This window comes from Chiloscyllium plagiosum, chromosome 50 (assembly GCF_004010195.1).
Source record: "Chiloscyllium plagiosum isolate BGI_BamShark_2017 chromosome 50, ASM401019v2, whole genome shotgun sequence".
Taxonomy (NCBI): Eukaryota; Metazoa; Chordata; class Chondrichthyes; order Orectolobiformes; family Hemiscylliidae; genus Chiloscyllium; species Chiloscyllium plagiosum.
The window spans coordinates 5,145,047-5,170,185 of NC_057759.1; the positions used below are offsets into that span (position 1 = coordinate 5,145,047).

General features: G+C 44.1%; 1 protein-coding gene across 5 annotated transcripts in view; it reads right to left on the reverse strand.

Moving 5' to 3' along the window:
* Positions 1–25,139, reverse strand: part of LOC122544520 (high affinity immunoglobulin gamma Fc receptor I-like) — a 223,148-nt gene that overhangs the window by 19,734 nt on the left and 178,275 nt on the right. For 4 of the 5 annotated variants that reach the window (XM_043683811.1, XM_043683810.1, XM_043683812.1 and 1 more), the window contains one exon: positions 8,837–9,103. In XM_043683811.1, the coding sequence (XP_043539746.1) occupies positions 8,837–9,103 (267 nt within the window). Of the gene's footprint in view, positions 1–8,836; positions 9,104–15,252; positions 15,541–19,516; positions 19,791–25,139 lie in introns of all 5 variants that reach the window. The other variant, XM_043683814.1, reaches the window with a different exon arrangement.

Consider the following 25,139-nt stretch of genomic DNA (forward strand, 5'->3'; position numbering starts at 1 on the left):
AGGTGATGAGGTTATGGACGGTCTGGGAGATGATGGTTTGGTGGTGGGGGGTGGGGTCATGGTCAAGGGGACGGTAGGAGGAGGTATCTGCGAGCTGGCGTTTGGCCTCAGCGGTGTAGAGGTCGGTGCGCCAAACTACTACCGTGCCTCCCTTGTCTGCTGGTTTGATAGTGAGGTTGGGGTTGCAACGGAGTGAGTGGAGGGCTGCGCGTTCCGAGGGTGAGAGGTTGGAGTGGGTGAGAGGGGTGGGGGAGTTCAGGTGGCGGTTAATATCGCGGCGGCAGTTTGCTATGAAGAGGTCGAGGGCAGGTAGGAGGCCAGCACGGGGTGTCCAGGTGGATGGGGTGTGTTGGAGGCGGGAGAAGGGGTCGTCAGAGGGTGGGCGAGAGTCTTGGTTAAAGAAGTAGGCACGGAGGCGAAGGGCTGAATGGCCTATTCCTGCTCCTATTTTGTGTGATGCGATGAAAGAAGGGCTTATGCCCGAAACGTCGATTCTCCTGTTCCCAAGATCTGCAGTAACTCAATCAGTTTTTGACTGATGCCAAATGTACTGAGTTAGGGTTGAATGTCAATTAAATCAAGCAAACTAAAGCTAAATGGAGTGAGTTAAAGCTGAAGTTAAGTCAGATGAGGTAAGATATGAATACGTTTTATGTTGAGTGTTGCTATCTGTAAGATTAAATAAAGAAGGATTTGTTGATTGAACTACTGAGTCAGTTCCCCGCCTTTTGTATGCAAGTTAGCTGAGATGAGTGTCCCCTCAGACAACATTGCAATTTACAACTGATGACTTTCATTTTGATCCATACCTGACAAAGTGAGGGTGACTACAGTTGACCCTCTACAGTTGTCAACTACAGTTGACTCACTACAGTTGACAACAGTTGTACTCCTGTGGCATTTTCAGCACCACAGGAGTACACGGCATCCTCCCCCTCAGATGGCACAGTAACATGGAAAGTGGCTGTCCTGGAGTCAATGACTGTTGTATTACCCAGAAGCTTGTGGTGATGACGGTACAGCAAGAGGTTTATAGGCAGCCTTCCTCTTTCCGAGGTACACTGGATGGTAAAGTGGTCACCAACGGATATAGTGGAGCCCTTCACATCTGAGTTGATGGATGGGCAGCTCACTGGAACTGGGAAGGAGAGAGAAGATTCCAGCATTGATTAAAGCCCATGCGACAAAAGTAATGACCTCATCACAAATTGCACACATGATTTTTTTCACACAAAGACACATTGCCAGTGGTGAAGGTCCAGAGTTAGATATAAACATCAAATCTTCGGTACAGAAAGAGGTCATTCGGTCTCTCGAGTATTACCATTCAAAAACAAGCATCTTTCTATTCTAACTCTATTTTCATCAGGATTACTTCTTGGGGCTACAGGGATCAAAGGGTATGGAGTAAACAGTGAACCAGAGCACTGAGTTGGATGATCAGACTGAATGGTGAAGCAGTCTTCGAAGGGCTGAATGGCCTATTCCTGCTCCTATTTTGTGTGATGCGATGAAAGAAGGAATCATGTCAGGTTATCTGTTACCTCCAAGATTTCATACATATTAAAACACACACATTCCACATCATTGAGCTATACTGCCATACCTTAATTTACTAAAGTTTGGTTAACACAATGTGACTTTTATTCACTTACTGTGGCCAGACAGAAAGCTCAAAATGGCAGGTTTATGAAAAACTGGATAATAAATAAAGCACGCTGGGAAATCTAGCCAGACAGTGACCAAAGTATCGCATAAAAGCACTGAAATAAACAAGCTACAAACCCAGACAGACTGTAGCTGCAGATAGTATAATATACAATTCACACAGCCCATTCCCTTAAAAATAGGGTTCTTTTCCAGAACAAAGAGGTTTCTCACACCCTTATTTAGGAAAGGCTACCTGACCTCCATGCCCCCAACGCTTAGAAATGGAGGCCTAAGGACCACCTACCATCAACACTAACGCCTGATTGGGCCCGATTGATCAGGGTGATCAAGCTCTGATCGATCTATTTGTCGGCATTAAAGACCCTCCTAAAGAGATAAAAACACTTCTAGGTATTATAATCACCATAACACAACCCTCAGGAGTGGTAGCTCAAGACAAAGAAACATAAAAAGAAGATGACCCTTGGACCACCAGAAGAAGAAGACCAAATGATCATTGCCACATGGATGAAGGCTAATATCTAGTGTGGTGCTATTTGTACATTCAAAGTTAAAGATTTCAGATAATTAATTAAACTTACAGCATTAATTATTAGTTTATAGTGTATTGTTATTGTAGTATTAGCTGTGTTGAAATTGATAAAAAGTCATTTCTTATTAATGTCGACCTGCAGTTCTTTGCTGAACATAAAAGTCAAACTGCACTGTGTGGCAGACGCAAGAAATTGGCGACTCTGGTGGGACTCGAAAAGAAGTTACTTTGTTGTTGCAAAATTGAACCCATGGAACCTAATATTCCCTAATTTTTTGCCTGTGCCTGAATTAAGAGGACAAAATCACACATGCACTGCTGCCTCACAGCACCATGGTCCCAGGTTCGATTCCAGCCTCGGGCAACTGTCTGTGTGGAGTTTGCACATTCTCACTGTGTCTGCGTGGGTTTCCTCCCACAGTCCAAAGATGTGCAGGTTAGGTGAATTGGTCATGCTAAATTACCTGTAGAGTTAGGTGCATTAGTTAGGGGGAAATGGGTCTGGGTGGGTTACTCTTCAGAGGGTCGGAGTGGACTAGTTGGGGCGAAGGGCCTGTTTCCACACAGTAGAGAATCTAATAAAAATGGTTGGGAATTCAAGTTCAGGCAAGATGTGCAGCAGTATGCCATGTGAACAGAGAATTGTGGTTCTCCACTAGCCTTCCCAGAGGATCCAACCTTTTTTCTATTTCAAAATATACTTTATTCATAGAAATAAATCTTTGGTATTTGTACAATTTGTCATGTTGTTCATAGATATATACATTGCATGTCTTAAACATTACAAAGAACAGATTGAATTCCTCGAATTTACAGTTATCCTATTAACCATCCAGTCTCTTGTTATTTAGCTGTGGCTTCAGCAGAACCCACCTACTGAGTGGGTGCCCTGTTATACTATAGCAAATGAACCTTTTTTAATCCCAGTTTATGGGGTTACCGTTGTCCATTTGACTGTCCTGTCTCTGGGGTAGCTGTCTGCATCCCCATGGTGAGCACGAACTGCTGGACCCTCGCTGGGCTGAGGTAGCTATCCAGGCTCTCACTGGGGTCATTTACCTGCTCTGGAGTCATTGAGCCAAGGCAAAGGTCCGCACCATCCAGTTCTGTGTCTGACAATGGGACTATCAGAGGATCGCAGCTCTCAGTTGTCTGTGGTTGTGGGGGAGTGGGTACCCCCTGGTTCTCACTGGGTGGAGGGTGGACTTCGGGGGGTCCGTTGTTTCCTGGTTGGGAGGAAATGCCCTCCTCTTCATCTACGGCGCTCTGTCTCTTCTTCTGGTGGTGATGACATTCTTTGCACCAGTCTTCACCATCCGAAGAGCTGGCCGTCCCTCCCTCGTGCAGCTGTCTTTTCCCCCTTTGCTGGGAGGCTTTGGGGGCCTGGCAGGATTTTCTCTTCCTGTTTTTAACAGGTATCCACTCCTCTGCCTGCTCGATTACCTTCTCCTCCATTGCTTCCATCTGTCCAGCTAGAGCTAGGATCAGCTGCTGTGTCTCTCCACTGTCTGCCGCCTCCTCTACTCCAGCCTGTTCTTCTTTCTAGATGCCACCAGACTCCGTTTCTCTGCTGTCTGGGTGCACCTTACTGGTCTTTGGGGGTCCACGGTTCACATTGCTACCTCCAGCCATCTGTGCGTAAGTGCCCCCCCCCCCACCGTCTTGGGCAGGTCTTGTACATGTGGCCCGCCTCTCCGCACAGGTTGCAGCTCTTTGCTTCCTGACAGTCCTTAGTCAGGTGACCCTCCTGTTTGCAGTTCCTGCAGATGGTCACCTTGCAGTCCGCCGCCACGTGTCCCGACTTCCCGCAGGTTCGGCACACTTTCGGCTGCCCTGTATATGTCAGGTAGCCTCTGTTCCCTCCAATTGCGAAGCTCGAGAGTGGGTGAAGAATGTTCCCATTGCCATCGACCCTCAGAGTCACCCTGACCTGCCGCTTACTGGTCCAGATTCCAAAGGGGTCAATCACATCGGTGGCTTCTCCCTCAACTTGGACGTACCTTCCCAGGAAGGTCAGGACATCAGCCGCTGGAACATAGGGGTTGTACATATGGATTGTAACAACCCGATTCCTCTGTGCAGGAAGCACACACAATGGGGTTGCCGACAAGATGGAAAACAGCGGCTCCCCTTCCTTCTCCTTGAAGACATTCAGGAGCTGTTCGCACTGCTACACACTCCTGAAGGTCACATCAAAGTAGCCTGCCCCAGGGAAATCTTGCAGGCAGTACACATCTGCTGCAGCGAACCCACAGCATCCCAGCAGCACTTTCTTGATAAACAGCATGCGGTCAAGCGGCGTACGATCCTCTATCTTCTTCACAGTCACCCGGACGGTGTTTTGAACCCCCTGCCCAGGTCTGCGGGCAGCTGTTGAGGCCATGGCTCTGAGGTTGGCTGGTCCCTGAATTGGCGTTAGGCCGAAGCCAGCATGAAGATCCACCAATAGCAGGTCAGCACAACCAGACGATCCTCCAACGTCCAATCACGATCCAGCGATTATCTCCACTAGCTCTGATGACTCGCAACTCGACCCCTGTCCTGATAAGAACAGATACTACACTAGCCAAAAGGCCGAGAAGCGATCCTGTTTAGCACTCCCGGAGATAGCCCCTGTTGTAGTGAACGTTGATTACCACTGAAAGACAGGTCAGGGACACCGATGCCCCACTGTTAACATACACTAACCCATTTACAGTCTTGTAATTAGCGGAATTTGCTAAAAAGATTTCAGAATTTGAGCCATCTGCACATCCACATGTATTGTCTGTAGTCAGGCAACAGAAAGCTTTTAATGGATTAGATGAGACAGGAAGAGAAGGTAAAACTCATTGTAATGTGTTTGAGCCAGTCAGTACGATCTGCAACTGCAGTCTCTGGACGTAGGGAAACGATCCCAAGCCGCCGTGAAAGAAGTGATTCTCACAGCAGTTGGGTACAATAAACGAGACCCCATTGACGGGCTAAACTAGTGCAGTCAAAAGAAGAGAGAACAGCCTCCAGCCCACCAATCATTCATATGTATATTTCTCGTGAGTGTATGGGGATTTAAACAGGGATCTGTTACCTGAGGCTGATTTAATGAAGTGGACTAGGACTCTAATTTCATATGCCACTGAAGAGAGCAGGAAGACGTGTGAGCTTCAGTCCTTCAGAGCCAACCCACAATGAGGTGGGTTCTGAGGAGAATGTCTCTAATGTGGGGAAATGAAGCACATGAACTAAACAGAAATAAAACAGGGAAAGAAGGGAAAATACTTCTTTCCTGAGTCTCAATCCAGTATGGAGTTTGAACGAAGAGGAGGTAATTGTTATCAAAGGAACCCAGCAATAGGGAGCAACGTGGGCGGCACGGTGGCACAGTGGTTAGCACTGCTGCCTCACAGTGCCAGAGACCCCGGTTCAATTCCCGCCTCAGGCGACTGACTGTGTGGAGTTTGCACGTTCTCCCCGTGTCTGTGTGGGTTTCCTCCGGGTGCTCCGGTTTCCTCCCACAGTCCAAAGATGTGCAGGTCAGGTGAATTGGCCATGCTAAATTGCCCATAGTGTTAGGTAAGGGATACATGTAGGGGTATGGGTGGGTTGCGCTTCAGCGGGTCGGTATGGACTTGTTGGGCCGAAGGGCCTGTTTCCACACTGTAAGTAATCTAATCTAATCTAATAGAAAGACACAACAGGGGAACATGTGGCAGCCAGTGTGGTGCTACCACTGCAGGCAGATAGGACACTATGCTCGAGAATGTGGAGTCTATGTGTGGGAGGCGCAACTTTATTTTATTTGTCCTTACAGAAGAAAGGTAACAATGGTTGATCAACCTTACTAGCACTGAAAACTCCAACTAACAGTAATACACTTAACTAATTTCTAATAAACCTCACTTGAACTCTTTGTCCCTTACAGACACTACTTTATTTTCTACTTATGGATGTGTGTGCGACTGGCTGTGCCCTGCATTAATCACCCTAGTCTCCAGTTGCAGTCAATGTGCTTTAGGTAGGCCCCATGACCTTTGGGAGGTAATTTCAGGATGTCGACCTAGCGACACTAAAGGAACAGTTGATATATTTCTAAGTCAGGATGTTGAGTGGATTGGAGGGTAAAATTCTAGGAGTGGTGTTCCCATGTATCTCCTGTCCTTGCCCTTCCAGAAGGAAGTGGTCATGGGTTTGGAAATTCTTTCTGAGGAACTTTGGTGAATTTTGCAGGTGGCACACATTGCTTAGACTGAGCATTGATGATGGAGGGAGTGGATGTTTGTGGATGTGGTGCCAATCAAGTGGGAGCTACTTTATCCTGGATGGTGTTGAGCTTCTCAGGGTTATCAGGGCTGCATCCAGACAAGTGGGGAGTATTGATATGGCAAGTCCAGTTCGGTTTTTAGTCAATAGGAATACACAGGACTTTGGTTGTGGGGAGACTCAATAATGGTATTACAGAATGGTCAAGGGGCTGATGGTTAGATTCTCTCTCTCAATGGTTACCCCCAGAATGTTGATGGTGAAGGGACTCAGTGATAGTAACACTATTGAACATCAAGAGGCGATGGTTAGAATCTTTCTTATTACAGATGGTGTTTGCGTGGTGCAGATGTTACTTGCCACTTGTCAACACAAGTCTAGGTATTATCCAGATCTTGCTACATTTTGACGCAGACTGCTTCTGTACCTGAGGCATGTGGAATGGAACTGAAGAATAGAATCATAGAGATGAACAGCACAGAAACAAACACTTCAATCAAACTCAACCATGCCGACCAGATACCCTAAATTAATCTGATTTGCCAGCACTTGGATCATATCCCTCTAAACCTTTCCCATTCATGTATCCATCCAGATGCCTTTTAAATGTTGTAAATTAACCTGTCCTTACCACTCCCTCTGGCAGCTCATTCCGTGCATGCAACATCCTTTGTGTAAAAACAAAATGCCCCTTAGATCCATTTTAAATCTGTCTTGTTTCACCTTAATTCTATTCCCTCTAAGTTTGGACTCCCCTACCCTTGGAGAAAAGACCTTTTCTATTCACCCTATCCATGCCACTCATGTTTTTTATAAACCTCCAAATTTTACGAAACTCAGTCTTAACCAATCCAGGGAAAATAGCCCTCGTCTATTCAGCATTTCCCTATTCCTCAAAACCTCCAACCCTGGCAAGATCCTTGTATATCTTTTCCCAAAACCTTTCAAACTTAACAACATCTCTCCTACAGCAAGAAGACCAGAATTGAATGCAGTATTACAAAAAGAAAATGGCCTAACTAATGTCCTGTACAGCGAGAATATTACATCCCAATTCTTATACTCAATGCACTCACCAAGTGCATGTAAGTGTACCAAACACCACCTTCTTCACTATCCTGTCCGCCTGCAACTTCACTTTCAAGGAATTGTGAACCTGCACCCCTCAGTCTCTTTGTGAGGCAATATTCCCCTGGATACTACCACTAAGTGCATAAATCCTGCCCTGATTTGCCTTACCAAAATTCAACACCACACTTTATCTAATATTTATCCAATTTGGAATACATTGAACTGTTCTGGGTCCCTGTATCTGAGAAAATATAGTCTGGGAAGTGAGGCAGTGCAGAGAAGATTCACTCAGCTGATCCTGGATATGGAGGGACTGTCTGATGAGGAAAAGCTTGAGTAGGTCAGGTCTATCCTGGTTTGAGTTCAGAAAAATGAGAGGAGACCTCATTGAACATTCTTAGAGGGACTTGAAAAGGGAGACTGAGAGAAATTGTTTCCCCTTGTGTGGGAGAGTCTAGGACCAGACGAGCATTGTCTCAGAATAAATGAGGTTGCCCATTGAAGATGGAAATGGGGAGGAATTTATTTTCTGTGAGGGAGCTAATCAGTGGGATTCTTTACTGCTCAGAGGTGTTGAGTTTGGCTCACTGAGTATATTCAAGTGGAGATAAAGAGATTTTTAATCAGGAAGGGGAATCGATGGTGATGGGTGGGTGAGCATTTGGGTGGGGTGGGGGGTATGACATGAATGTGGAGTCGAGGATGATTAGATCAGAAATGCTCCCATTTTACAGCAGCAGGATTCTATGGGCTGAATGGTGTACTCCCACTTCTACATCTTTTGGTCTTCACATTGTGAAAACAGTCGAGTTACATGCACCGTACATATGCCAAATGCTTGCAGAGAGTTGGGCCAAATTTCACAGTAAGAGATCCCTCACAGCCAAATGATCACCAGTTAGAAACTGGTCCAGGGATCAGAGCAGAGATGAATGTTGGTGATCTATCAATTATAGAACACTCCACATGAAATTAACCCTCATCCCCAGCAGCTAAATTTGGAGAGTAAAACTGGGACTATTCCAACGGCAATAAAAGATGACATGAAGATATCGGTCAACCTGAGAAACCTATTATGACGAATAGTCTTGGACTGGTATGCAACCTCTGTGTCAACCAATATGTCCCATCTCTTCCATTGCCAATGCCAATTTGTTCCACCTTGAGTTCAAACTCTTGCAAATTGTCCTAATCTGTTTCAAGACTAGAAACGAAAGACACCATTTCCATTTAGCCAGATCAGCCCTCGTGAACCATGGTTTCGATCCCATGTTAGCCTTCCCCCACACCTCCCACCGCACTATGGCCACTCGGTTTACTCACTCTGGACAGTGACTTCCACCCGGAGGGACATGAATGTCGAAAGGTTCTGGGAAACCATGCAGCGGTACCATCCTGAATCCATTAGGGTCGCTTGTTGGATGTGATAGATATTGTGAGATTCAGAATCAGAGCTTACGATGGTTTCGTTTCTGTGGAAAGAAATTTGTCCTCTCCCACACAGGTGATCCTGGGCACAGGTACAATTCAGTATGATGGAATCACCGGCTCTCTGCAGCCTGGGATTCACCTGCAATATCACTGGACTTTCTGAAATTGACAGAGAGGTTAAAATGTTTTGTGATGTAAACCATAAGATTTTGATTAATCATTTTCAATGTCTGTTCTTTGGATACCTGCTTCACATTTGAAGTGAGTGTGACGATGTCAGCCGGGTGGAACATATAGAATATGAGTTCCCTGATTGGGGCTGTTAACCTGGTCAAATCAGAGAGTCCTGGCTGAAAGATGTAAACAGTGGTGGCAGGGATTTAGGAGCCAGCTCTGAGCTAGCTGGATCCCTGTACTATACATAAGTAATTAAAGGGTGACTTGACTGAATACCAGCCTCTGTCGACTTATTTCAGCAGCAGTTAACTGATGCATTTTCATCTCTGCATTTGATGTTAATCATTAACTCACAGGTATTTCTGACACCATTCCATCTAAAATCAGTTAGAATATAGACTGAATAGCTTTATGTATTTACATAGAACATAGAACATTACAGCGCAGTACGGGCCCTTCAGTCCTCGATGTTGCGCCGACCTGTCATACCAATCTGAAGCCCATCTAACCTACACTATTCCATGTACGTCCATATGCTTTTCCATTTAGATTGCTTTTTGTTGGAATGATAGGTAGTGCAGTTGTGAGAGATCCCTTGGGATGAACATTCATAGCATGATAGAATCTTTCGTTAGAATGGAGAGTGAGATTCTGAGACTAGGTTTCTGAATGTTAATAAGGTAAACTATGGTAGTATGAGGTGTGAGTAGGCTATAATGGATTGGGAAATGTTACTGTAAAGTATGAGAGTGGGTAGGCAGTGGCGAGCATTCAAAGAGCGAATGGGTCAGCTACTAAAATTATTTATTCCAACTTGATTTTAGTGAAACTGAAACAGTGACCAACCTATGGCTTCCAGGGGATATTTCAGATAGCATTAGATGCAAAAACAAAAAGGATTTCAAATTAGCAAGAAAAGAAAGAGTAGCCTTGAGGATGAGGAACAGTTCAGAAGTCACCGAAGGGGGACCAAAAGATTGCGTGAGAAGAGGAAACTAGAGTATTAGTGTAGGCTTGCTGGGAACATAAAAACTGACTGCAAATGTATAAAGAGAAAAGTATTGCTGAAAACTAATCTAAATCCATTTCACTCGGAAACAAGAGAATTTACAATGAGGAACAAAGAAATGGCTGATGAACTGAATTTGTACTCACTTTTGTCTTCATACATGAGGAGATGAAAAATGTGCTGGAAATGATGGGGAACACGGAAGTTGTTGAGCCGGAGGAAATAAAGGAATATTGCTAGGGAAATTGATGAGATTGAAGGGAGATTGACCTCAGGCCCTGACAATCCACATCGCAGAGTGGTTAAGGGAGTGGCCATAGAATTTATGGTTGCATTGGTGACAGTGTTCAAGGATACAACAGACTGTGGGCTAGTTCATACAGATTAGACGTTTGCTGATGTAACCTTGCTATTTAAAAAGGGAAGTAGAGTCATACAGTAATACAGCATGGAAAAGGCACTCTGACCCAACAAAATCCTCTGTTAATTAAAAACATATACCCAGAAAAACTCACCTCAGCTCATAATCTGTTAAAATGTGTGTGTGACAGAGAACTCCTAATTTCTACAATGTAAAGAAAAATAATAACTTATTTTCTAACTCTAATAGTGAATAATAAACAACAACTATTTACAAATCCAAGTCCCTTTTCTTAACTACTTATTATCTGACTTCAATGCAATAAAAATATGTTGTTCCATTAACACACTTATTAAACATTACATTAGCTTAATCTCAAGACCACACAGTCTCTGTCTTCCCTGCTGTCTTCAGTTTCCTGCTGCTGATCTCTCTGGGTCACCTTCTTTCTTTTCACTGTGAATAAACGTTACATGAAAAGGTACCATTGATAGAGGTTTTTTTTCTGATTTCTTTAAGAGCACGATGTTGGAAAGGCAGTTAATTTTCTGGTATTTTCTATCTCTATGGCAGTTTTCAACCAGTTTGCAAAATATCTTCATTCTTATATCACACAACTTTGGATCTTCTCATTTGGTCAATGTTGGAAAAACATTAAGTTCAAACTCAATTTGGTTTTAGTATCCCATGGCATCATTTAAACTGATTGATTAAATTTGAATTATTGTCAAAACAATAACTCAAGTAACCATTTCACAGCTAAATGTTACATATTTTCAATTTACCAGTATACTCTGGGACTGCCATCCAGTCAGATACAGGGGTTTGTAATCTCTCAGTTCAGAACAACATTCTCTCTCTTAAAGGTACAGTACATTAAAGGTACAACCTTCAAACTTCATAACATAGGAGGGTGTGAAAACTGTACTGGAAATGATGGGAAACACAGAGGTTGGTGAGATAGAAGAAGTAACAATATATTGCTGGGGAAATTGATGGGTAAAAACGGAAATCGATCCTCAGCGCCTGACAATATCCGTTAAGGAAGTGGCCTTAGAATTGATACATTGGCGACCGTGTTTGAGGATCCTACAGATGCTGGGATAGTGCCTGCATATTAAACGGTTGATGATGCAACCTTACTATTTAAAAAGAGAGGTAGGATCATCCAGTAATACAGCAGGAAAACAGGCCTTCCGGTCCAAACTGATCCATGCCAACTATGGTTCCCACTAAGCTATTTACAATTGCCCTCATTTGGTCCACATCCCTCTAAAACCTTCCCATCCATGTACCTATCCAAATGTCTTTTTAAAAATGTTACTGTTGTACCTGCCTCAACCAATTTCCCTACCAGTCCATTCCATATATGCACCATAGTCTGTATGAAAAAGTTGCTCCTCAGTTCCTTCTTAAATCTTTCCCCTCTCATCTTAAACCTGTGCCCTCTTGTTTTCATTTCCTTATTCCTGGGAAAAAAAGACTATTTGCATTCATCCTGTCCGTGCCCCTGATGATTTATATACCTCTCTAAGGTCACCCCTCATTCTTCCACGTTCCAAGGAATAAAACCCTATCCTGGACAACTTCTTCCTCTAACCCAAACCTACTCGTCCTGGCAACATCCTTATAAATCTTCTTTGCACTCTTTCCATTTTAACTATATTTTCTTATAACAGGGTGCTCAAAACTGTACACAATACTACAATTGCAGCCTCACCAATGACTTATACAACAGCAACATAAAGTCCCAACTCTTATGTTCAATGCCTCGACCGATGAAGGCCAGCATGCTAAATGCCTTCTTAACCACCTTGTCACCCGATTATGCTGCCTTCAACAGACAAATGTTTGCACTCCTCGAATCCTCTGTTCCACTCACATCTCTGAACCTTTATATTAATATCTTGGTTTGACTTTCTAAAGTGTGACAGCTCACACTTACCTGTATTGAATTGCATTTGCCAATCCTCACCCCCTTCCCCATCTGATCAAGATCCTTCAGTAATTGTTGATAACCTCTTCCTTGTTGTCATTAATACTTTCTAATTTTGTAATATCCACCAATTTACTAAACATGCCTTGTACATTCACAATCAGACCATTTATGAAAATAGCTGAAAAATGTGTTGCTGCAAAAGCGCAGCAGGTCAGGCAGCATTAAAAGAGCAGGAGAAGCGACGTTTTGGGCATCAGGCTTCTGAAGAAGGGCTTATGCCCGAAACGTCGATTCTCCTGCTCCTTTGATGCTGCCTGACCTGCTGTGCTTTTCCAGTAACACATTTTTCAGCTCTGATCTCCAGCATCTGCAGTCCTCATTTTCTCCCATTTATGTAAATAACAAGCTACAAAGGTCCTGTCACCGACCCCTGTGGCATACCACTCGTCACAGGCTTCCAGTCCGAGAAAACACTTTCAACCATCACTCTCTGCCTCCTAGAATTCAGTGAAACTTGAGTCCAATTAGTTAGGTTTCCCTGGATTCCAGGCGACCTAACCTTTGTGACTAGTCTGCCATGCGGGGACCTTGTTAAAATTCATGTAGACAACATCCATTGGGCATTACAGGCCAGTCAGCCTCACGTTGGAATTGGGAGCATCAGGGAGAAGGGTGATGGGTAAAACCATAAGCATTATAGCCAGCAATTGATATCAGAGCTAGTACTGTGCTGTTATCAGCTAGAACGAACCGCTCAGATTATTACTGCTTTAATAATGCCAATCACTCAGTGTCATCCTTTCAGCTGCTGAAATACATTTCTCTCTAGATTTGATGGGAATTAAGTCAATCAAATCATGCGACGAACTTTCAAAATAATATTCACATCAATTTCAAGGAATAACATTAGTTTAGACAGTGGATTGGCTAGCCAACAGCGAACAGAGACAGGATAAATGGATCGTTTTTCTGTTCGAGTGCGATATAATGAGTGCAACTCACAGGGTTAAGCCTTTATCTCCAACTATTTGGAATCTGTATTCATGATTTGGACACAGGGATAGAAGTTACTCCAGGCAAATTTGCAGATAGTGCTAAAATAGTTGGGAAATAAGACATTTATAAATAGGACGGAATAGGTTAGGTAATAGTGACAAAATTTGACATTTGATGCGGGTATGATTGGGGTTGCCCATTGTGGTCAAAGGAATAGAAATGCAACTTATTATTCAAGTAGGAGAGAAACTTCAGAGTGATTCGGTGCAGAGGGATCTGGGTGTCCTTGTGCACGAATCTTATTACAGCAAGGAAGGCAACTGGCAATTGCTGAAAGAATGGTGTAATTGAGTCGGGAAATGATGCTGCAACTGTACAAGGCCTTAGGGTCTTCGCATCCGGAGAACTGTGTGGTTTTTTTGGTCCACTTACTTGAGGAGGGATGTAATTGCATTGGAGGCAGTTCAGTGGAGATCCACTCAATCAATTCCAAGGGTTTGTCTTATGTGGAGAGATTAAATGGTTTCGGCCTATACTCTAGATAGTTTAGAAGATTGAGAGGAGGTCCAATTATGGGATATAAGATGCGAAAGTGTGATGTGGGGTCAACAAAGATGGGAGAGAGGATGTTTCCTCCTGTGAGAAAATCTAGAAATGAGAGGTCATTATTTCTGGATAAGGGGCTGAGCAGACTGAAAGCAGAGATAAGGAGGGATCCCTTTTCTGAAAGTTGGGAGTCAGGGAAGGGAGGCGTGAATCTATAGAAATTCACCACTCCGCCCTCCCCAGAGGTTGTGGGGATGCCAGAACACTTAATAAATTTGGGGAGGAGGCAGAAGCAGAGATAAGGAGGGATCCCTTTTCTGAAAGTTGGGAGTCAGGGAAGGGAGGCGTGAATCTGTAGAAATTCACCACTCCGCCCTCCCCAGAGGTTGTGGGGGATACCAGAACACTTAATAAATTTGGGGAGGAGGCAGAAGGATTTTTGATTGTGCCAATCTTCGGGCTACTTTCCCATCTGATCAAAATCCCTCTGTAATTGTTGATAACCTTTCTTGCTGTCAACCGTACCTCTAATTTTGTATCATCCACCAACTTATTAATCATGCCTTGTACATTTACAGAGGAGAAAGTGAGGACTGCAGATGCTGGAGATCAGAACTGAAAATATGTTGCTGGAAAAGCGCAGCAGGTCAGGCAGCATCCAAGGAACAGGAGAATCGACGTTTCGGGCATAAGCCCTTCTTCAGGAAGGGCTTATGCCCAAAACGTCGATTCTCCTGTTCCTTGGATGCTGCCTGACCTGCTGCGCTTTTCCAGCAACACATTTTCAGCTTGTACATTTACAGCCAGATCATTTATGTAAATAACAAATAGTGCATGTCCCAGCACTGAATCCTATGGCATGCCACAAGTCACAAGCCTCCAGTCTGAGAAACAACCTTCAAACACTATTCTCTGCTTCCTAGAACTGAGCCAATTTGAATCCAATAAGGCTTGCTCTCACAGAATCATAACCTTTGTGACTAGTCTGCCGTGCAGGAACTTGTCAAAGGCCTCACTAAAGTCCATATAGACTACATCCATTTGGAATTATAGACCAGTCAGCCTGATGTCGGAATTGAGAGTGTCAGGGACATGTTGAGGGTTCAACATTGGCCATCGTTTCAAGTCAACATGACGGATTAAAGAGAGTGGGGGCAGGGACATGGATTTGAGGCTGAGATATGATCAGCCACAGTTGTTCGGAATGGGGGAAGCAGGTTTTGGAGGGACTGAATGGCCTCGTTCTGCTTCTAACCCTTATATTCTAAAGTGAAACATACCTTGCACATCCACATATTTGTAAGCTGACGTGTATACAGGACCTTTGGGATGCTTAACAAACTGCATTTGGCATCGATACCATCCTGCATCCTCAGATGTAACCTGTTCCTTTTCAAAAGAAACACTTTTATTTCTTGTCCGGATCTCAGCCACAACAGAGCCTTCCCGATAAAATGTGTAAATGAATTCATCTTGCGCGTGGAATATGAACTGACAATTCAACTTCAGTGTCTGTGTATACCACAGAGCTTCTGGCTCAGATTCAATACTCATAAGCGAATCAGGAGCTGTCAAGAAAGAAATGACTTGAATTAATAACGGGGCGTAAGAACCAACCAGACCAATCAGCTGCTTGCTGCCAGCAAAGTCTCTACTCATACAAGTCCCTGACTCCAGCTCATCATCCAACACGACTTTCCAAGTAGCTGTGTAACCAACCCTTCCACTTATGATTATAAAACAAATTTCCAAAAGGGGCACCGAATTTTGCTTTTGCAGTGTCTTTTCCCCATTTCAGCCCACTATCCAAAATACAGGAAAAAATAATCGGTAATTCTCAAGAGCAGTGCATCCCATTGACAGGAAATATAGAGGAGCTGGGTATTGTTTAAATGGAGAAAGACTGCAGAAAGCTATGGATCAGAGGGATTTGAGGAGTCCTTGTTTGTGAATCACAAAAAAAGCTAGCATGCAAATACAGTGGGTTACAGGGAACACAAATTGTTTTTATTTCAAAGGAAATGGGCCATAAACAGTGGGAAGTTTTACTAAAGCTATACAGCCAACGCATTAGTCAGACTGTAGCTAGGATCCAGTGAACAGTTTGGGCCCCATATCTAAGGAAGGTTAGACCAACATTGGAGGCAGTCCACAGAAGGTTCACTCAGCTGAGCTGGGTAGGGAGGGACTGTCTAATGAGAGAGAAATTGAGTACGTTGGGCCTGTCCTCATTGGAGTTTACAAGAAAGAGAGGCGACCTTATGGAATATTCTTCAAGAGTTTTACAGCACTGATGCAGAAGAGGATGTTTCCCCTTGTGTGGGAGAGCCTGAGACAAGAGGGGCATTGCCTCAGAATAAGGGGATGTGGCGGACACCTAGTGAAGTTGGAGATGAGAAGGAATTCCTTCTGTCCGTGGGTAGTGAGTCTGTGGAATTCTTTGCCGCACAGGGCTGTTGAAGCTGGATCATTGAGGACATCCAAGTATGAAAATTTTAATTGGGAAGGAGAGTTGAGGGTGACTGGGAGTGTAGAGTTGTAGATGGTCAGACGGATTGCGATATCATTGAACACTGGAGCAGATGCAATGGGCTGAATGACCTAATTCTGATCCCACATCTCAAGAATTTGAGAATGCAAGTGTCACAAGTCACTGCTCTGCTGATACAGCAGTCAATGCCTGCTATGTACTGAACAGATACTGCTGAGAACTATTCTTTCTGTGCTGTTAATGTTTGGAAAGGTGAACCATTTCCTAATGTCCTGCATTGACTGTGGAAGAGAAACTGTCAAGTGGGGGGGAAGGGGGTTACAAAAGAATTAAAAGAATGCATCAGACTCAGCGTCATAGAGTCGTCAACTCATAGGTTCATACAACACAGAAATGGACACTTCAGTCCAACAAGTCCATGCCGATCATAATCCCAAACTAAACTAGCCATATCTGCCTGAGCTTGGCTCATATCCCTGCAAACATTTTTAAAAAAATCATGCACTTAGCCAAATGTTTTTCAAACTTACAACTGTAACCACATCCATCACTTCCTCTGGAAGTTTATTCCACACACGAACCACACTGTGTAAAATCAACTGTCCTTCATGTCCTTCTTAAATCTCTTTCCTCTTATTTTAAAAATATGCCCACTAGTCTTGAAATCCCCCACCCTCGGGAAAAAGATTCCTTCCATCCCCTCATGATTTTGAAAACCTCTATTAAGACCCCCTTCGACCTCGTGCACTACAGTCAATGCAACATATTTTTATAACTCAAACCCTCCATTCCCAGCAACATCCTGGTAAATCTTTTCTGAACCCCCTTCTGCATAAGAATAGCTTTCCTTTAACAGGGCAGCCAGAACTGGACAGAACTCTGGAAGAGGCCTCACCAACATACTGTACAACCTCAACATGACATCCAATCCCCTATATTCAAAGGTCTGAGCAAGGAAGGTAAACATGCTAAATGCTACCTTAACCACCCTGTCTACCTGTGACGCAAATTTGAAAGAATTGTGCTCCTGAATCCTAAGCCTCTCTATTCAACTACACTACCTAAGGCCCTTTTAATTGTAGAAGCTCTGCCTTTGTTTGTTTTGCCAAAAAGTAACACTGCACATTTATCCAAATTAAACTCCTTCTCCCACGCCTCAGCCCACTGACCCGATCACGTTTTAGGGCCAGAGGTAGGGTTGCAGTTGAAGTAGTGGCCCCTCTTTTCCCGACATGTGTATCTTGGTTGTGGATCTGGATCTTGTTGTGCAGGGGGAGCATTTCCAAGTTTGCAGATTGCAAAAAATCCCAGGAGAATCGTAAACTGTAAGGAGAAATAGTGTGGAAATCCAATAGGACATTGACAAATTGGTGGCATGGGCAGAGCTGTGGCAGATGCAATTCAATGTAAAGAGAAGTGTGAGGTGCGGCACTTGGTGGGAAGAACATTGAACGATAATAAAAAGTAGGGGGATACAATTCTACAGAGGGGTGTAGGAGCAGAGGGAGCTGGGGCACATGTCCACAAATCAGTGAAGGCGGAATGACGAGGGGAGAGCGATTAATAAAATACACAATGCCTTTGGCTTTATTAGTAGAGTTGTACAGTCTGCCAGCAGGGCGGTGATACAAGACACCAGTTAGACCTCAGCTGGAGTACTGTGTAGGGAGCTGGGGCACATGTCCACAAATCAGTGAAGGTGGAACGACAAGGGGAGAGCAGTTAATAAAATACATAATGCCTTTGGCTTTATTAGTAGAGTTGTACAGTCTGCCAGCAGGGCGGTGATTTTGAATATGTACAAGACACCAGTTAGACCTCAGCTGGAGTACTGTGTACACTTGTTGGCACCATGTTACAACAACGTAATGGGGAATGGGGCAGGGTTTGGGGGAAGCACAGAAGCAGTTTACGGATGTGCTTTTCCAGCACCACTCTAATCTAGACTCTGGTTTCCAGCATCTGCAGTCATTGTTTTTACCTAAGATTCCATGGATGAGAAACTTCAGCGCTCGAGCTTTAATGGAGTATCATGCTTTTCAGTCTATAACAGACTGCATTAAACAGTGAGCTTTGTTTTGACTTATAATTGGGAAATAACCAGGAATTTAGTTCATAAAGGGAGCTGGTTTTCTCTTAGCAAGAGATTGTTTCAGTTCAGATCATTTCCCCTCTGGGAGTGCACCAGCAGGATGTTTTCTTCTTGTTTTTCTTTTAATTTGTGAAGTCTCCAAGCTAGGACAGTTTGATATAGAAATGTAAAATTCTCAGAGGTGTAAGATATATAATAAAACACTCACGCCCTCGAAATAGCGAGACTGTCACTCAAACAGACTCGTGGATGAAACATGACATTGAAAAGACAAATGGAAAGAAGGAGTCAGTTAAGTCGAGCTTTCAAGAGTTGGATGACGATGATAGAAATATCAAAAATAGGAGAAGGAGTAGGCCACTTAGCCCTTCGAGAGAGTGCTGTCATTCAATCGGATAGTCTCAGTCCCGTTCCCCGTTTTAACGGCTTTAATAACGAACTCTATATGAACTTAAGGGGCGGGGTCATATGTACCGGACGTATCACAGATTAGCAATCGAGTGGACCAGGGTGACAATCCACAGGGTGAGTTTGAATCCCCCTGCTTTCCTACGAGAGCCGCTGGGTAACACTGATCCAGGCTCAGTGAGATCTGCACATGAGATGGTGTCTGTCGAAACCATGCCACCCACCCACTTCCCATCATCACAAGAGTCCTTCTGGGAGACTGCTGTCTGTTCTAAGCACTTCCCTTTCCCTTTCCAAATCCAATTGCCTCCAACTTTCAAGTGGGCAAGCTGCCCAGTCCAAGGGCATGTGGCTCACAATGTGGCAGCAATGCCTGAGAAAGTTTGGGGGTGGGGGGTGGGGGTGTGGAAGGCACCATCAATCGATTCAGTGAAGACCCGCAAACCTTTGCGCATCATAGCTGCACTGATGCTAACCCATGAGAAGACCAATATCCTTACTATTCCTACCCCTGAGTATCTTTGGGAATTATTAGAAACACGCCCCAACTCACAGGATACTCTCACGAGAATGCTGTTACTGTAGGGTGTTTTATGTGCCGATGTGGAAGATTGGCATCTGTACTCCCCAACATCCTCCTTTGTAGCAGCCTCAATGATGTAAGTCTTCTCCCTGAACTCTTTGGTAGTTTTGTTTATGATCCAGTTAGGTCGTCGAATGAAGCTCCCGACCGGCATTGCAGCTAAGAGTGATCCGGTCACCCGTTAAGAATCTGTCCCACATTGGCTCCATCGTTAGTACAGGTGCTCCAGTCTCCACTGAGGAACCTAATCCATAGAAAAACATACACAGCCACAATGGGAAGCACTGAAATTTGCTTGCTGCAGTAGCTTGCCACTCAGACAACTCAAGTTGGCTTAGGCTGTTGAGAGGTAAGTAACATTCCCATCTCACAAATTCTAGACGACTATCTCCAATAAGAGAGAATTGAACCATCACCCCTTGACATTCAATGGTGTTACCATCTCTGAATCGCCTCAATATCGATATATAGGGGTTACCAGTGAGAGAGAATCTCACCAGCCCCTTCACTTCCAAAGATATTACCATGACTGAATCCGTCATACTATCAGTATTGGGGGTGGGGGTGGGGGAGGTTTACAATTGAGAGAGAATTGAACCATCTCCCTTTGGTGTTCTATTGTGTTATTATCACTAAAGTCCCCACTATCAATATGCTGGGGTTACTATTGAAGGATAAATTAACCATCATTTTCCCCATTATCAACATTCTCAAGGCTATGTTGAGAGATCGTAACCATTGCCACCCATCCTCCCGGCTTCACAACATTTGTGTTGCTATCATTAAAAGCAAATCTAATCATCGCCCCCTCATTGGTGTTAGCATCACTGAATCACTCATTATCAATATGATGGGGATGACTATCAAGAGAGAGTCTAGCCAACAGTCCTTGACTTTCAATATTAATATCATCACTGAATCCCCCCACGATTAATATCCTGGGTATGCCATTGACCAGAAACTGGACTGGACTCACCATGTAAGCACAATAGCTACAACAGCAGGTCAGAGGCTGGGAAGCCTGCAGTGAGTAACTCACCTTTGGACTCGCACCCTGTCAACAAGGTGCAGTGACAGGCAGCATGGTTTTGTGTATCTCAATATCTTGATTGAATTTTTGGAGAAGAGAGAAAAAAAAATTGATAAAGGTAGAGTGGTGGATTTTGTCTATCTGGACTTCAGCAAGGTGTTTGACAAGGTTCTCCATAATAGACGGTTGAGCAAGGTTAGATCACATGGAATATAGGGAGAGCTAGCCATTGGACACTCAATTGGCAGAAAGGTAGGAGTCAGAAGGCGATGGGTTGCTTTTCAGAGAGAAGGCTTGGGATCAGCAGGGTGCCACAAGGATCGGTGCTGCATCCACTGCTTTTCCTTATTTAAATAATTTGGATATGAATATAGGAGGTATAGTTTATAAAATAGCAGACAACACAGTTTTGGCAAGGTGGACAGTGAAGGAAGTTGTCTCAAAGTACAACAGGATCTTGATCAGATAGGCTGAAGAGTGGCAGATGGAGCTAAATTTAGATAAATGTGAGGTGTTGCTTTTTCATAACACAAATTAGGGCAGGACTTACACACGTGATGGCAGGGTTCTGGGAGTGTTATCAGACAAAGAGACCTTGGAATGCAGGTTTGTAGTTCATTGAAGATAGCGTTGCAGGTGAGGGAGAAGGTGAAGAAGGTATTTGGTACGCTTGCCTTTAATGGTAAATGCATCAAATGTAGGAGTTGGGAGGTCATATCATGGCTGTACAAACGTCGATTCTCCTGTTCCCTGGATGCTGCCTGACCTGCTGCACTTTTCCAGCAACACATTTCCAGCTCTGATCTCCAGCATCTGCAGACCTCACTTTCTCCTTTAATGGTAAATGCATCGAATGTAGGAGTTGGGACGTCATATCATGGCTGTACAGGACATGTGTACAGCCACATTGAGAATACCAATAGCCGCAAGATGTTGTGAAGTTTGAGAAAAGATTAACAAGGATGTTGCCAGGATTGGAGGGTATGAGCTGTGCAGAGAGATTGAATGAGCTGCGACTATTTTCCTTGGAATGTTGGAGGCTGAAGGGTGACATGACAGAGGTTCATAAAATGATGAAGAGCATAGCGTGTGTGAATAGTCAAGGTATTATCCCCAGGTTCGGGGAGTACAAAACAAGAGGGCATAGGTTTAAAGTGAGAGGGAAAAGATTTAAAAGGGACCTAAAGGGGACCTTTCTCATGCAGAGTGTGGTGTATGTATGGGATAAGCTGCCAGAAGAAGTGGTGAAGATAGGTACAATTGCAAGGTTAACAAGGCATCTGGATGGGTTTATGAATAGCACGGGTTTAGAAGGATATTGGCCTAGTTGTGGCAAATGGGATAGGTTGCATGCAATTCTGGTCTCCTTCCTATCGGAAAGATGGTATATGAATAGGAAGGGTTTGGAGGGATATGGGCCGGGTGCTGGCAGGTGGGACTAGATTAGGTTGGGATATCTGGTCGGCATGAATGGGTTGTTTGGGTTTCCATGCTGTACATCTCTATGACTCTATGACTATATCTGGAGGGTAGCAAATGTGTTCCTCTTGTTCAAGAAGGGGAATAGAGGCAAACCTGGCAAGTATAGACCAGTGAGCCTTTCATCGGTTTTGTGTAAAGTTTTGGAAAAGATTATAAGAGATATGAGTTATATTCATCTGGAGAGCAATACATTGACAAGAGCTAGTCAACATGGTTTTGTGAAGGGTCGGTCGTGCCTCCCAAACCTTATTGAGTTCTTTGAGAAGATGACCAAAGAGGTGGAGGAGGATAAAGTGGTTGATTGTGGTGTATATGCTTTTCAGTAAGGCATTTGATAAGCTTCTGCACAGTGGAGTATTGCACAAAACACAGAGGCATGGGATTAAAGATAATTTAGCAGATTGGATCAGAAACTGGTTACCTGAAAGAAGATGGGGGTGGTGTTTGATGGAAAATGTTCATCCTGGAGTTCAGTTACTAGTGGTGTACTGCAAGGATTGGCTTTGGGATGACTACTGTTTGTCATTTTTATAAATGACCTGGATCAGGGCATAGAAGGATGAGTTAGTAAATTTGTGGATGACATTAAGGTCAGTAGAGTTGTGGATACTACTGAATGATGTTGCAGTTACAGAGGGGTATAGATAAGGTGCAGAGCTGGGCTTGAAGGTGGCAAATAGAATTTAATGCAGAAAAGTGTGAGGTGATTCACTTTGGTAGGAGCAACAGAAATAAAGAGTACTGGGCTAATGGTAAGATTCTTGATAGTGTGAATAAGCAGAGAGATCTTGGTTTCAATGTGCATAGATCCCTGAAAGTTGTCACCGAGGTTGATAGGGTCGTTAAGAAGGCATTCGGCGTGTTAGTAGAGGGATCGAGTTTTGGAGCCATGAGGTCATGCTGCAGTTGTACAAACTTCTGGAGCAGCCGCATTTGGAGTATTGTGTTCAGTTCTGGTAACTGCACTATAGGAAAGATGTGAACGTTTTGGAAGAGGTTCCAAAGAGATTTATTGGATGTCGCCTGATATGGAGGTCAGGTCTTCTGAGGAAAGGCTGAGGGACTTGAGACTGTTTTCATGGAGAGAAGTAGGTTGAAAAATAACTTAATTGAGGCATATAAGATAATCAGAGGGTTAGACAGGGTGGACAGTGAGAGCCTTTTTCCTCGGATGGCGATGGCTAGCACGAGGGGACATAGCTTCAAATTGAATGATGAAAGATATAGGGACAGATGTCAGAGGTAGTTTCTTTATTCAGAGTAGTATGGGGCATGGAATGAATGCACTGCCTGCAATAGTAGCAGAGTCACCAACTTTAAGGGTATTTAAATGGTCATTGGATAAACATATGGATTAAAATGGAATAGTGTAGGATATGTGTGCTTAAGAGTCGTTCCACAGGTCGGTGCAACCTCGAGGGTAGAAGGGCCTCTGTTACGCTGTGATGTTCTATGTTATATGGTCAGTGTGGACGAGTTGAACTGAAGGGTCTGTTCTGTGCTGTACAGCTCAATGACTCTAAATCAGGAGTGTGATGGACACAAAATGTTAACTGTGTTTTTCTCTCTCCCTCTCAGTCCGCAGATGCTGCCAGACCTGCTGAGCTTATGTAACATTTTGTGTTTGTTTCATATTTTCCAAAGTTGCAAGACTTTGTTTACCATAATGTAAACACTGACGCAAGTGCAGACACTGTGGGGTTCTTCAACAAGTCATGAAAGGAAGGCACACTGGATCTTAACATACCTTCTCGTATTTGTAGAATCATCACTTGCTCTGAAAATATATAATTAGACACGATCAATAAGTTTTATGGAAAGTGGAATTGAGGATGATTAGATAAGCCATGAGGAGAAAGTGAGGATTGCAGATGCTGGAGATCAGAGTTGAAAATGTGTTGCTGGAAAAGCGCAGCAGGTCAGGCAGCATCCAAGGAACAGGAGAATCGACGTTTTGGGCATAAGCCCTTCTTCAGGAATCCATGATAAGCCATGACCTCATCAAATGGCAGAGCAGATTTGATGGGCTGAATGGCCTGCTGTGATCCTATGCCTTGACATGAGGGCCCTTGCTTTAATTTGCTCAGCGGTGATACATAATCAGACTCATTTGCTGAGGTCACATGTGCGTTTTTGTGTGTGTGAGAAAAATTGTGTGTGCATGAGAGAACGAGACAGGGTGAGAGTATATGCGTGTGTGAGACAGTGTACATAAAGGAGTGAGGTCATGCGCCTGTAAGAGCGCGCATGTGCGTGTTTGTGTGAGAGAGTGAGAGAGAGACAAAGAGAGAGAGAGGGGGTGTCTGTATAAGCGATATGGGAGACTGTGTATGTGTATGATAGAGAGAGGAGTCTGTGTGTTTGTGTGTATGAGAGAGAGGAGTCTGTATGTGACAGAGAGAGAAGAGTCTGTGTGTGAAAGAGAGAGGAGTCTGCGTTTGAGAGAGAGAGGAGTCTGTGTATTTTGAGAGAGACAGGCGTCTGTTTGTGTGTCAAAAACAGGAATTTGTGTGTGCGTGTGAGTGAGAGAGGAGTCTGAGTGTGAGACAGAGTCTGAGTGAGAGTGAGACAGAGGGGTCTATTTGTGTGTGTGAGAGAGGCGTCTGTTTATGTGAGAGAGAAAGGAGTTGATTCCTGATGAAGGGCTTTTTCCCGAAATGTTGATTTTCCTGCTCCTCGGATGCTGCCTGTCCAGCACCATTCTAATCTTGATTTGAATCTCAAGCATCTGCAGTACCCGCTTGCACCTGAGAGAGAGAGGGGTCTGTGTGTGAGAGGGAAAGTGTGCTTATATACTTAAGTGAGAGGGAGAGAGAGAGAAACAGAGAGATGGAAGGGATAAGCATCAAGGAATGCAGACTGAGTGAGGGAAAGGAAGAAAGGGAGAGAGACGGACAGAAGAGGGGTAAATGAAGAGAGAAACAAGGACAATAACAGGGAAACACGGAGAGGGAGAGAGAGAAAGAAGGAGGAAGAAAGATATAGAAGGGGGATAGATAGAGACACTGTGAGAGGGACGAAGAGGCGAGAGTGAGTGAGGTGGGACAGAGAGGTGGAAAAACAAGATAGAGGGAAGAGAGA